Source organism: Mycetomoellerius zeteki, unplaced genomic scaffold, assembly GCF_001594055.1.
Source record: "Mycetomoellerius zeteki isolate Tzet28-1 unplaced genomic scaffold, Tzet1.0 scaffold39, whole genome shotgun sequence".
Classification (NCBI taxonomy): domain Eukaryota; kingdom Metazoa; phylum Arthropoda; class Insecta; order Hymenoptera; family Formicidae; genus Mycetomoellerius; species Mycetomoellerius zeteki.
The window spans coordinates 989,705-1,004,540 of record NW_017257381.1 but is presented as its reverse complement, the minus strand read 5'-3'; the positions used below and the strand labels follow the sequence as shown (position 1 = coordinate 1,004,540).

Genomic DNA, 14,836 nt, shown 5'->3' with positions numbered 1-14,836 from the left:
AGAGAGAGAGAGAGAGAGAGAGAGAGAGAGAGAGTATGTGTGAGAAAGAAAGAGAGAAAGTGTTTGAGAAAGAATGAGACGCCTACTCACACCTGAGAGAGATATACTTGAAAAAAAAGAAAAAGAAAAATAAGTAAATCACTCCTGTTGAACAGATGTAACACATTTCACAAGGGATGTGCTACTGGGTCAGTCTAAATCACGTGTCAAGAGAGCAACGGGTGAACAACGAAGGACGCGCCAAGTTTGCGCTGGCCCTCACGATAAAAGAGGCGCGAGATTATTATACAGACACGAAGACCCTCTAGTGCTATATAGATACAGCGCGAGGTACAATGAGCACGCTCGTCGTTCTGGCTTTGCTGCCAATTGCTTGCACGCGCGTGTCGAATTTCGCAGTCTCAAAAATTGATCCGGTGTTCGAGAGACCATCGATGGAGGAGGCACATCGTCGAGGGAATTCCATCATTCCTATCATGGAGACGATGCTGATCGAGAAACCGCACTTTCCGCTCCGCGTCCGACTACAACACGATTACGGAGTTTATTTCCAGATGACGACTGATGCTGCCGTTGTCAAATTTTGTATGGGATATATATTCTGCGAGCGTCGCTCGAAGATGGAACGAAGGAACGAGAGAATGAAATAGAAAATCGCCGAATTGACTGATATACCGCAGCACGACTGATGTACGAGTGTCAGGCCTAAAGAATCGTGATAACACGACGAAATGCAAAAAGGAAGTTGAAATGGCAACGAGAACGGAAATCTGTAACGGCAGCGGAAATGGACATACTCGAGAAAGACGGGGCGTTTACGCGCGATAGAGAATCACGGAATCACGTGCGTCTTTATGTATGTCGAATGCGATTTACTACATTCATGCGACTTCTTACTATTAGTGGCGTATTATCGTAGACATCTTTGCGTTACTAAGAAACTTCATAATAGGCTTTCATTGATCATCGATCAATGCGCGCAAAATATCGGTATGCTAAGATCAGCACACACAACACGTCCTCCATTGAAAAGAACTTTATTTGGAAGACGAGAGACTCACTGAAAAACGAAAGGATCAGAGATCGATGCGAAAGAGCAAACAAAAAAGTGCTCAATGTAACAGAAGAATCGTTAAAAAAAAATCTTAGGAATTTCGCGTAACACTGAAATACTTCGTACGAAAATTAATTGTTAATTGTAACGAAGGACCTGATATGACAAATATCGGGTATGATCTATAGTTATACGTCATGATAAAATAACTAAAATAAAAGGGAGAGAGAGAGAGAGAGAGAGAGAGAGAGAGAGAGAGAGAGAGAGCGAGCGAGCGAGCGAGAGAGAGAGAGAGAAAGAGAAAGAGAGAGTTATGATATATAATTAAATGAAATAAATAATAAAATATAATTAAATAAAACCGCATTCTCAGTATTTATTATTATTAATAAACTACATACGTTCGGTTTCGAGTCTTAATCCGCATAGCTATCAGGAAAAAAAAACGGCAAAAAACGTATTGCGTAGTTTCAGTAGTTACAATTTTTAGCGTGAGGTTAATATCACACTAACACACGCGATACACATGAGGAGGCAGAACGGGAGAAAGGATACTGAGGTTGGTTCTAACAGAGCGGGAAGGTTCATTTTATCGACATCGAGCAGCAGGAGGCAGAAAGAGACAACGTGTGGGCGAAGATATGTGGACAGTATATATACAATAACTCAATTAAATCACTATATACCGATTGACGGACTAATAAGCGATACGTTATTTAATTACACGTGTGGATAGTAGAACAATGAAAGGTCGCGGTCCGGTTGCCAGCGAATCGGATAAACAAGAAAAAAAAGGAGAATCTACTGCATGCCACCGAGAAAATTAATAAATTACGAAATGTTGTCGATTAATGCTCGCGCGTAGAGGAATAAAGAGAGAAAGGAGAGAGAGAGAGAGAAAGAGAGAGAGAGAGAGAAGTGGGGGAGGGAGAGAGAGTGAATGAGAGAGAGGGAGAGAGAAAGAAATATTCAATAAGGAAGGATAAAACGACGAACGCCGAATACCGTGGATACTTTGTATTATTATGATGCACTGTGCAGACTGTAACAGGAAGAGAAGGGCCGCGCGCGGAACAGAAGAAATGAAAAAAAAGAAACGCTCTTACTTAGATAAAAGCTAAATGAAGAATATAAAAATTCCTTCTCTTAGTTTTTCATAGATTAAAAATGCCAGAGCGGGACAGCTCGCTATAAATTAAAAATCATTGACCCCCCTACAACGCGGAACGCCCTGTATAGCAGCGAATTCGCGATTTCTGTCAGCCAACCGGCGAGCGCGCTGTCCGTGTTTTATGTGAGATATGTGAGCGCATGTATGTGCGTTGTGCGTGTAGTGTCGAAATAACACAACCGTGACTTAAAATGCCTGCCACGCGACTTTTTTCGGGCCGGGACGATCCGAGACTTCTCATCGATGTAATCTCGCAACCGAATATATATTCTCTCTTCTCGTTTCCCTCGGGAGTTTTTTCTCAGTCCTATTGCGCGCGATTGCGCTGCTCATTGGCGAGAGGGTCCGCAGAATAAGAATTTCTCAACGAACGGAGTTTCCTTTAACGGTAGATGATATCTGAGCGGATAATCGTGCTTGAAAAGTTGCTTCGAGTCATTTATCATTAAAGGAGTCGTGATTAAAGACACTCGTAGCGATCGGACGGCAATCATTCCGTTTCCTTTGCGAATCAATAGCATTTTTTGTTAGTGCGTCGTGATGAGCACGCTTATACGTATATGTAACTGTATTGCTTTGCAAAGAGAATGGAGCGATGGCGGTTATATTGTTACAACGACATATTATATGTATAGTAACCGCGAGGAAATCGCGTTGAGCAAGATTATGCAGGCGTACGCGAACGCGGATCGATGAGCGGAGATGTAACGCGCTCGCTCGGCGGTCCAGGCCCCAAAACTACCCTAAGTGTTCAATAATCGAGGTGTTCTCCCGAGGTGTCCTGTATGCGCATAAACGCGAGACGGTTCTTCCTTCGCCGGTTCCCTCCATTCGGTGCCGTTGCCTCGAGTCTCGCTACGAGTGGACACGTGGAATACGAAAGGAGACGACGGAGACGACGGAGATGACGCGCGCGTTCCTTCGGCCTCTCGCGACTTTTCTCTGTTACGCGCGCGGGAGGTTGCGCGAACCGTGTCCCGCAGCATCGATTAGCTGAAAGACGTTTAAAAGACATCTCTGAGAGAGATGTCTAAAGGGAATGTCGCGTCGCGTCGCTTTGTGTCGCGTGATATATGCATTTTTCTCTCGAGTCGAGTCACGGGGGCGAGAAGGAAAGGCGTCGGATAGACGCGCACGAATCCGTATGTCGGGAACTGGAATTGGCGACGTTTCGAACAACTATTCACCAGCTGTCATCGAGATCAATAATACGCGAGAGGTCTATCGATTCGGACGTTATTCAGCCACGGCGTTTCCAGATCGATTGACAGCCGATCCCAATTAACTACTATCACTTCTCCAGCTGCTATGCCTGTTTTATAGATGAAGCTGTAACTTAGAAGAAAGAGACGCAGCCAAGCCGGAATTTGGAGTAGAGCTCGATTTTATCTCTTCGTCGTAGATCGATCGCTTCTGTCACAACGAAAATGCGGAGATTTAAGACGTTTCGTGCGCGATTGTCACTTTCGGTGAATCACCGTTTTTCCAGTATGGGTGTGCGTGCGAAAATACAGGATGACGAGAGAGAGAGGGGGGAGGGAGGAGGGGGAGGAAATGAGAGAGAATGAAAGAGAGGGTCATGTATCTGTGCGTATGTATGCGAGAAGAGAAAGAGAGCGATGGATAATTTTGAAGCTACGGAGAGGATCCGCAGCGTTGTCGACAGGGTGTTCCGTGTCCGGGGAGCCGTAGGAGCCCAAAAAAAGCTTTGCCGTCGTGCGCAGCCTCTTTACTTTAGGCTAATATAATTTAATTATTATTAATAACATAATAGTAAGAATAAATAAATAATGATAAATAATAATAATAATAATACATGTTACAATAAGATATTATTAGATGTAATTATTATATATGGTTTAGTCTAGATCGTGTTGTTGAAGAAAAAAAAACAAAGTACGTATAAGCGAACAAAAAAAAAAGAGATGAAGGACAAAGTAGAAGAGATGCGACGATAGAGGGGAAGAAAAGAAGGAGGAAGAAGAGAAAGAGAAAAACGCAGTGGTTGAAAATAGATACGGCAGGCAGGAGAGCAAGTTTCGGTCTAAGACCACACGATTCTTTTGCGGTGGACTGAGCGGGACGACGCCGCGCTTACATGCTTATTCACGCGCATGCATCAAGCTTATCCATGGAGTGCAGAACAGTGTTACGCTTTCATATATTTGCGCGCGCGATTTAGAGGTGGATCAATCGTTAGATGCGACTATCGCATTCGTTTCTCTGTTCTTTCCCGCGTGTTTCCGGACAAAGTGACAAGTGGCACGTGGTGCTCCATGCGCAGCTCTTCGTTTTTCGAAGATGAAAGCGAGAGAGAAAGAAAGAGCGAGAGCGAGAGAGAGAGAGAGCGAGAGAGAGAGAGAGAGGGGAGATGAGAGAGAGAGAGAGAGAGAGAGAGAGAGAGTCGTGAGTCTCTCCGCGATCGAGATACATACATGCACACCCGTATACACACTCAATTCATGAGAAACATAATTCTTTCGTTTTCCTCACAATTCGAAAAAAAAAAACTTGAGAATTTTTAGCATTCGTTAGGAAAATCCCTGGTGGATTTTGATGCTGCGCGCCTGCACAGCCCGCCGCATACCGCGTCGGAATCATTGAATGATTAAGGAAAATCTTTAAAAAAAAAAGTAAAAAAGAAGAAGAAGGAAGAGGCGAAGGCGGATGACGTTTTATTAATATACTGTACATATTTTAAATAATTAAAAACGAATAAGTAGATCGCGCGCGCGAATGGTAGTAACCTCGACCTCGAAAAACGATCTCGTTCTTATAGAAGGGAACGTTTTTTTATGTCATGGGTTTACCATACTCTTCTTTTCCGTTTCTTTTTTGTCTTTTTTGCATTTGAAGCGTCGCGTACATGCCACACACGTCCATACACCTTATACATCGCGTGTAGAGAAACACCCGGTTATAGATCGAGAGATGTTCGGAAGTGACACTTTATTATATACATCGTTCAGTAGTTATTTATATAATTCTAATGGACGATTCTCTTTTTCGTAATTTATAATTATTATTCGATGAATTTTGTTTTTACACGCAACACGTGCACGTACACACGCGTACACATACACACAATATACACACGTGGATTAAATTACATTGCAAACTGATACAAATACAACCCAAGTGTCATTACTTTTGATGTTAAATAAAAAATACATAATTAATAGAGCGGCCTCCCATTTTCCTTATCTTATTTCCTCTTTGATCGACAATTAACGGTCGCATATATAAATTAATCCTTAAATACACTTTGACCCCTTTTGTAACGTAAACGCCACACTTGGAACGGCATACCCAAGCCAACTTTGATTGCTCAGAACATTCATAAAAATGAACATATTTTAGCAAATTTTTTTCAATTGGAACGCCAGACAATAAGGAATATAACGGTACCAAGCAAATGTACGTATCCTTAATAAAAAAATTATAAGCTATAAAGTAAACTATAGTTTCGAAAAAAACATTTTGTTTAAAAATTCTTAATTTTCGTACATAAGTTACAAAAATATTTTAAAAATGCATTTTGAAAAGTAGAAACTGCGAACATTCAGAAAAAAATACTGCATTATTGTATTTTTTAAAAAATATAATTATTTAAAAGGATAAAAATAAAGAAAATTTGAAATTCATTTTGGAAAAAAAACATTTTCTGTTGAATAAATTGAAACAAAAATGCACCAAAAATGTAAATTTCTAGAATTAACATTGGCATACAAATTTATTTATTACAATTATTGTAATTATATTACATAAATGGTTACACACACACATACACATGGGCGCGCACGCACGCACGCACGCACACATCCACACGGTATCCCGTTAAAAGCTCCATTGAAATATCTCGGAAACATTAAACCGAAAAATGTTTCAGATAAAAGTTTTTGACTTCGAGGGGGACATAAGATGGTATTATTGATTTGACCTTGGATGGCGTTGTCAAGGTCAGGGCACTTACTTTTAATTTTTTAAATGGAACCCTTCATTTTTCATTACATATTTTTGTAGCTTATCTCGAGAGCTTTTCAAAATACTATAATGAAATATTTTTTCATTAAGTACTTTTTGAGTTATAAGGCTTGAAAATTACAGTACCGCCGGCATTAGTATTAATTACTCAAGGTGTCCGATGGATGGCTAAAACCTCTTAAATATTGTTCAGAATCATGACCTGCATAACATTTATCAAAATCAAGGCCATTGGAGCAAAAATATATTATAATTTACATTGATTACACCAGCAAAAAAACTATCTTAAATGCCACTACACTTGGGAGTATACATATAATATAATATAATTATAATAATAAATATAATGGCACTTAATTTTCAATACCTGATATTTCCTGAAATCCTCCTCGCAAATTATCTAAAGTTTTATGAAATATAAAGATAAAAAACCATAAAACTTATTTTCTGACCTGAGACGGTATATATAGCCACCTTTCAAAAACAAAAAAAGTTCTAATCTTGGAAATAAAAAGGTCTAGGTATTGCATTAACCCGAAAGTTTTTAAGGGTTAATGCAATAATGTCGCATCATTTTCGCAATTGTAACTATAATTGTAGAAACAATTACGCTATATAATGCAATTATTATATTATCGTTATATCTTTTGTGTTATATAGTTTTTATTGTTATTATTGTTGAGAGATATTCAAATAATAAAAAGAAATAATGATAATAACAAATTATTCAAATTTGCAAGCAGAAATTAATATTCTCAAGAAAGTATGAGGCTTTTAAATTTGTATAAAATACATATAGATATAAATTATACCATGATATTTAAATTTCGGTTGATGATCTCAAAAAATTATATAATTAATTAATTTTGGTACATCTGGTTATCTGGAGTATGTACGTGCGTATCTAAGGTGTACATTACTGCGTAATGTATCAAAACACGATGTACCGGTACTGTACACTTTAGGTACGCACGTATGTATATACTCCAGATAACCAAGCGGCTCTTTAACATTAAAATGACAGTTTTTAATAAAAATCGAATATTATTTAGTTTTACATAAATATATTATACATATAATTTGCCAGGTCTTTATTAAGTAAGTATTTTGTTGGTGCTAATAATATAAATAATTTTGGTATAGTCGATTCCTACTTTAGCGATCGAATGAAATTGTAAGATAATAAACTCAAATGAGATCTAAAAGATGGCGATAAATTTAATAGATTGTTTTTATGATTCGTCGATCAAAACTTAAATGTCAATGAGTCTGATGGACTGATAAATAGATGACACTGTGATCGCGTAGACGCTTTGAACGCTTATTGATGCTTATTTGAAAAGTTAACGTATACGTTTGTGTGCAGGATTGTGTAGGTAGAATATTTAGCTGTTGCAATTCCTGGAGTTTTCTATCATTTTCTACGTCAACAGATAAATATGGCTCCGGCGATCAAAGATAATATGAAAGACATATTTCACAAAGTGCAATTAAATAAAACTGATCATCCGCAGTATATAAAAAAGCTTACAAAGTTGTATGAGAGGGTGAGTCTCTCTAATGCTTCTTTCGGTACATTTTGATTTTGCTTTCTTGAAATAGTATTGATTTTACAAAGTTGATTTAAAGTTTTCATTCAATTGATTAGAATAATTTTAGAATAATATTTGCTACATATATACATTTATTCTCTTGAAATAAATAATAGTATTTTATGATCTATTGATTCTTTTAGACTGATTTAGATACATTTTGGAAACATTTTGTCTGGTGTCTGAAGGTGCCTCTTTCAACACCACAACAACATCCATATGTTGTAAACACATTAGAGTTTTGTGCTAAATTCTGTATGAGTTTCTATCCATCCTTGGACAATGAATCCGTAGAACCAATCTCACCATTTCTTAGCAGATTATTTGAGTTTCTTTTATCGAGTCACAATGCTAAGGATAAAGGAGTAAGATTTCGTATATGTCATTTTCTAAATATGCTTTTAAACTCTATGGGCGATAACGCTTTCATCGACGACAATTTGTGTGACCAAATTACAGTCAGTATGATGGATCGATTATTGGACAAGTCACCTAAAGTCAGAGCACAGGCTGTTTTTGCCTTGTACAGATTGCAGGATCCATCAGATGAACAGTGTCCTGTGATAAAAATGTATCTCTTTCATGTATCTAGAGATCCAAATGTTGAAGTTCGTAAAGCGGTTCTTGCTACTATGGGCAAAAATCAGAAAACTTTACAGGCTGCATTTATAAGAACACGAGATATTGATGATTCTGTTCGTAAAAAAGCATATGAATTTATCAGTAAAATTACAGTGCGTTCCTTGACTATTGAACAAAGAGAATGTTTATTAAAGGATGGTCTCAAAGATAGATCCGAGAGTGTTAGAACATGTGTAAATAATGTTTTATTGCCAGCATGGTTAAGATATTTCAAAGGAGAGTATATGAGTCTTATTCATGCATTAGATGTAGGAATAGGAACAGAGTCTGCAACTTTAGCTTTACAGATATTGTTCAAGTAAGTATTTCTTCTAAGAAAAATAAAGCATAAAGAAAATAGTATAGGGTAGAGCGGAGCTTTTTCGTCCATTTCTAGCAATAATGTTTATGTTTCTGAATAGAACATGTTGACTGTTTAAAGATTGTGCCTTCAAGGGGCAATCATAATTGTCTAATGTAATTATAAGCATGTCACTGCAAAGAGATATTGTTTGCTATCGTAAATTTTTGCATTTAAAGTTGAAAATGATGGAATATATATATATATATATTATATATATATAGCCTCGCTCTACCATGTATCTGATAAAGTAATACATACCATTTATGTATACATATATATATTCTTAGTAAATATTGTTTTTATACAGAAATGTTGGTTTAGACACTTTATTGAAGCAAGTGCCAGTAGATAAGAATACAAGATTGATTCCTTTGACGAGTTTAACAAATGAAAATGTTTTATATTGGAAGTGTGTAATACAGCATCTTCATCATGTTTCTGCTATAGAAGAGTTAGAATTAATGATTCCAGAGTTATCAGAGTTCTGCAAATATATACATGATTTTGTTGCTTTCATATCTTCTCAATCACATGAGACGTGGGAAACAGAGAGTCACAAGTTTATTCTATTACAACTTTTTGAAATATCTACAATGTATGATCTCTCAGACGAGGTAGGCAGGAAGAATCTAAACGAAGTGATAATAGACACTTTAATGAGCGATCATTGCTCCACTAAAATAATTGAGTGTCTAGTGAGTCATTTAGCAAAAGTGATACCAGATGCCAGCAATATGCTGAATGCTGTTGCTAATGTTATTAGCGAGATTAGGTTACCTTTGAAAGAAAATGCAGTCACTCAGCAAATTACTGCAGAGCAACAGCATGAGAACAACATGCGAGTGAGTATTAAAATATGGTACCGTTAAAATATATCTGTAAATAATGAAAAAAAAATTATTAGATAATATAAGAGACTTCTCTATGTCTATAAATGTTTTATTTTCCTAACAATTTGATTGTAGAAAGCTAGATTAAAAGTTGACGTAATAGAACTCGAAGAGGAGTTGTATCAATCGATCAAGGATCAGAATTTTATACAAGCTGATAAGCTTAAAGAAAAGATTAACACTTTGAAAGAGGAAATAAACCGTTTATGTAATACACCCGAAACTATAATAACTGAGGATAATATGCGGGAAGAGAAAAATGATACTGTAACTATGGTTAAATGCCTTGATATTTTATATGTTGCAATACAATCTATTCGCGTATTAACGCCTACACTCAGAAGTTTGATGTGTTTTGTTTTAAACAGTCTTGATGTAAGTACGCATAAATTTCACGTGTGGGCGAGCGCATGTGTTTGTAAAAATGTGCATTATATTTTATTGTCTCTCTTAATCTAATTTATCGTTTTAGCATCCTCACGATAATGTACATATATTAGCGCTAAAGACGTTATGTGTTTATTGTATCTTGGACAAAGAATTAGCTAAGAAACACATAATGATATTTTTTTATCAATTTTCTCTTGAGCAAGAAAATCAAGAAATATGGGTAGTCTCTTTAATGGCAATATTTGATCTCTTGCTGGTGTATGGTTTGGAATATTTTGATATATTGCAAACTCCAGAAAACAATTCCGTACACAATAGATCTGAAAAGACTCGTTCACTGTATACACATGAGGATAGTACACATGAGGACATTTCTATAAGTAAGCGGACTGAAATAGAGGAAGGTCCTTGTAATTTCATTAAAATCTTAACAGGGTTGCTAACCAACGCGGTAAGTAACAATATCTTTGAATTTTGCTCAAATTGAATAAGATATTTAAGTAGTAATTATATTTGAAAATTTATAGAATCAAGGTTTACGCACTACTGCAGCAGAAGGACTCTGCAAATTATTGCTCAATCAACGAATAAATAGCAGTAATCTAGTATCGCGCCTGATAATTATGTGCTATAATCCAGTCAACGTCGACGACATTTATCTTCGTCAATGCTTGAGCGCTTTTTTTGACTGTTTTGTAGGGCGCGTACCTGATGCGCAAGAAATGCTTGAAAACGCATACTTCCCAACTCTGCAGGTTCTTTGTAACGCACCGGACATTAGCCCTTTACGGGAGATTAATGCGTATCACGTATCTAGGTTTATACTGGGTTTAACGAAACGAGGTTCTCAGAAGAACAGTGGACAAACGTTTTACACACATAATAATCTTGCCTTTGCTATATTGGCTGAGATTTTAAATCCGGAAAGCAAAATAGATCAAGAAATTCTTATTAGATCTTTAACAGATTTATGCATTCAACTTGAGGATGATAACCTATCGAAACAAAATCTGCAAAAAGCCATTAAGAATGTTACAAAAATGGTATGTCATTTATCTTTCATATTTCTGTATCAAGTCTTTCAAATACTTCTCTGATCAAATTTTTGATACAAAATCATAATTTAAATGCTGATAAACGGTTGCTTAAATATATTCAGCAATTTAAACAAAAATTAGAGATACCTTCCGAAGAAACAGGGATTAATACGGAAGATGATAGTGACAGCGAATCGTAATTATATAATATGTATTTATATTTATTAAATAAAGGGAATCCTAATTCTTGAAAATATTAAAATTAAATTTAAGTTATAACGTTATCTCATTTAATAATTCTTTAAAAAAACCAGTAATTATAAGTTTTTTTTCATTACTAAATATATTGGAAGATGAAGATTTTTTTATTCCGTATTGCCTAAGATACTAAGATTATGAAATCCTAAATTTTACGTAATGCACCGTGTTAATGTGTCATTGTATTGACGCACGATACGATTTTCCCGACACTCGTAAAAATGTAATCCGCACAGCGATGCTGCGTAAAAACTGATAGTCCATTTAGTGGCTCTCTCTATCGGCACGTTCATAAGCATCAAGGCCGTCCAGATAATCCAGTAAACGTCGTTAATTCCTAATTGCATTGATCTTCGGCTTTGGAACCATTTCCTCGCGTAAACGATGGCCTCGACGAAGTTTCGCAAGGTTATTCATGCGTACGTTTTTCCGTTTCCAAATCTATCGAGATTGAGGCCGACGTCTCTATTTACGTATAGACGTAAATAGAGACAAAACTATCGCCTATTTTTTTTCGTAGTATTATAGTGAAAGAAATATTTTTTTTATCATGCGCAGTATATCGAATATCTCATCTTTGAAATGAGTAGGTACTATTATTAATATGGGTAAGGTTCATCAATAAGGCATAAGATATAGAATCGAAAGACATCAACCATTACGTCTCGTCATTTCGTAAAATAAAATATCTCATTTTTTAGATAAGGAACTGTTTTAGTTTTTGGTATTGATAGAAATTGCAGATGTTTATTTATGTGTGTCTGCAACGATTTCTTAAAATCAAGCATTTCCTTCAATTTCTATTTTTTAGCGCATGTTTTATATGAAAGAAGATGCTGTTAGTTATTTTTAATTAAAATTTCTATTTTTAAAACAATTTATGTCATTAATGCTATTTACTCGTCGCAAAAGGTCTTTGATGAAGATGAGTAATGCACGAGAGACGTATGATTCATGGAAACATCGCAGACGTATTATGACAACAAAGCAAATATTAAAGCTGTATTAAATTTAAAAATTCCGTAAGTTTTAAAGAATAAAATTTTTTGTGAAAAAAAATTTTTATTGTAGAAAGAAAAATTTTTACGAAACTTTTTATCTTATAAACATATTTAAACAAGATTTTAATTTATCGAATTGCTTTACAGCCAAAAATTAACTCGTAGACTTTGTATTTCAGAATCGAAATAAATCATAAGGTCTCGCGAAAAGTTAGGTATTTGTACGCACCTGGCAGCATTTTATCTACTTGACGTCGTCGACAGAGCGCGGTGCAGTCGTATGTCAGCAACATGGCGGGCGTGTTGTTCGAAGATATTTTCAACGTGAAGGACATTGATCCGGAGGGCAAGAAATTCGACAGGGGTGAGTTCATATCAGAGTTTACATTTCGGCGCGTTCGCGTTTCGACTTGCCGCGGTGATGCGCGCGCCATTTTCATTGCCAGAATGATAGCGTCTGACGAGCTGCTCGATCTTGCCGATAGCGCCGGCAACATCACGAGCACATGGTGTAACAGCTGAGCGTTCTCGATCTTGTCTCGAAATCCTCAAATCTTTATCTTATCCGCTTTATTCACTGTGGTATGGTCGATGTGAACCGATGGCTGCAACGTCGATCGAGAAAAGGATAATCTGCATGACACCGGTGCGGTGACACTGATCCCGCTCGTCGATCGGCACATATGATATGAACCAACATGAACCGTCAACCGGCGCGGATGTATCAATGGCGGGTTATTCGAACGTAGATAATACACTGAGGCTGCGTTCTACTTAACGCTCACAACGCTCGTTGAATCATTTCATCCTTGTCGTTTATCAAATGTTAAATAAGGACGAACGATGCTCGCGAGCGTTGCGAGCGTTAAGTGGAACGCAGCCTGAGAGAAAAATGTACTAAATTTTATTCGAATAGTGCCAATTGAATATTTACTAAATGTAAACATATACTTATTTGGTACAAGAAGTATTAATTTGATTTACCTATTATTATATTTTATTTAACAAATATTTATTTTCCGTAAATAAATGTTGTATTAGTACTATTCAAATAGTTATTTATTAAAATTTAGTACATTTTTCTCTCAGTGTAGAGGTTAAAATAATACTCGAGACAGTCTTATAGCGTTTTCCATTGGCAGAACTGGTGCGCACTCAGTGCACAAAGCTGTTATACATTACTCTGATTTGAATGTAAAAGTAGGATATTTCAACTGATAAAATGCCCAATGTATATCTTATCAAATAGCACGATAAAATGAATTGAGGATTTCGCAGTTTTTAATTCGTTTCTATATTTTTATTAAACATACATCTTTTACGTTGATTTGTGTACAACGGCTTTAAAGTGCGTTGAATGCGCACTAGTTTTGCCAATGAAAAACGCTATTAAAATAGGAACGGACTATGAATGCAAAATCGAAATTTGTTTTTCAAAACCTATTAATGTTTAAAATAACAAAAACGAAAATAATCTAGGCTACTGAGAGTCAACGAGGAAGGAGGTGCGCAAAAAAAAAATTTTATCAAGTAAAATTGTTACTCCATTTGATGTACAGATGTCTTCTTTATTTAAAGTTTTGAGAACTCATTGAACGTTTCGACTCTCTTTGGAGTCTTCTTCAACAATATTCTTATTCTACATTAGATTTCGCGAACGGACAAGGTAGAGTCACTCACAGGTTGCCAAAACTGTAGTGGAATCTGTAATTCAAATTCAAATACTTAAATTCAACCAAATAAGCGGCAAGCAACTCATCTCCACTGTCGTACATTTTATGCGGAACTGATTTAACTGCGCTTAAGCAATTCGAAGTGTCGAATAAGTCTAACGAGCGTTTAAATCGTCAAAGGTCAGATCGAGGGAAAACAATAAGTCATATAATAAATATAAGATATCAAGACAGTATGCTGCTGGAATATAAGTTACTGATTAGAGTTATAAATTTAATTTAATAAAAGAAATTGAAGAGTCAAGAAAAAATATAGAATAAGTTATGAACCTCAGTAACATTATACGTAAAATTATGTAGTGGAATTATTATCAATCAATATTGAATTATTAGTTATGTTAAATTATTTAACATAGATGCATAAAGCAATGATGCGGTCCATCCGTGTCTGAAGTTAAATCCATTTTTTTGCATGTATGTGTACTTTTTCAGATATTAACCGTTTGTTTAATATTCTTTCTGAATCAAGTATTTTGACGTTCTCCCAATCGAATTCGTGATTATATTTCATTCTGTGATCCGTAATAATTGATTGACTATTTGTGTTCCAATTTATGTGATTGCGATGTTCGGTAATTCTTATACTTAACTTCCTACTCGTTTGTTTCTTACGTGTGTTGCATCACAATCTTTGCAATATATACAACGTTTTTGTTCGAATTCTTTGGGAGAACGTCTTTTTGTACTTTTATAAATTTATTCAGTTTGTTGTTACTGAAAAATGATGGTTTTAAGTTTTCA

General features: G+C 36.0%; 2 protein-coding genes across 2 annotated transcripts in view; both read left to right on the top strand.

The window, feature by feature from the left end:
* Positions 1–7,545: 7,545 nt before the first annotated feature.
* Positions 7,546–11,303, top strand: Cap-G (Chromosome associated protein G). Its single transcript, XM_018453552.1, has 7 exons — positions 7,546–7,756; positions 7,945–8,741; positions 9,094–9,628; positions 9,752–10,051; positions 10,149–10,517; positions 10,594–11,111; positions 11,189–11,303. Exons 1-7 carry the CDS (start codon positions 7,649–7,651, stop codon positions 11,301–11,303), a joined length of 2,742 nt encoding a protein of 913 aa, XP_018309054.1. The 5' UTR covers positions 7,546–7,648.
* Positions 11,304–12,552: 1,249 nt separating this feature from the next.
* Rpb8 (DNA-directed RNA polymerases I, II, and III subunit Rpb8) overlaps positions 12,553–14,836 on the top strand; it is a 62,773-nt gene continuing 60,489 nt past the window's right edge. The window contains exon 1 of the mRNA XM_018453551.1: positions 12,553–12,726. Coding sequence (XP_018309053.1) covers positions 12,654–12,726 — 73 coding nt within the window. The 5' untranslated portion in view covers positions 12,553–12,653. The remainder of the gene's footprint in view (positions 12,727–14,836) is intronic.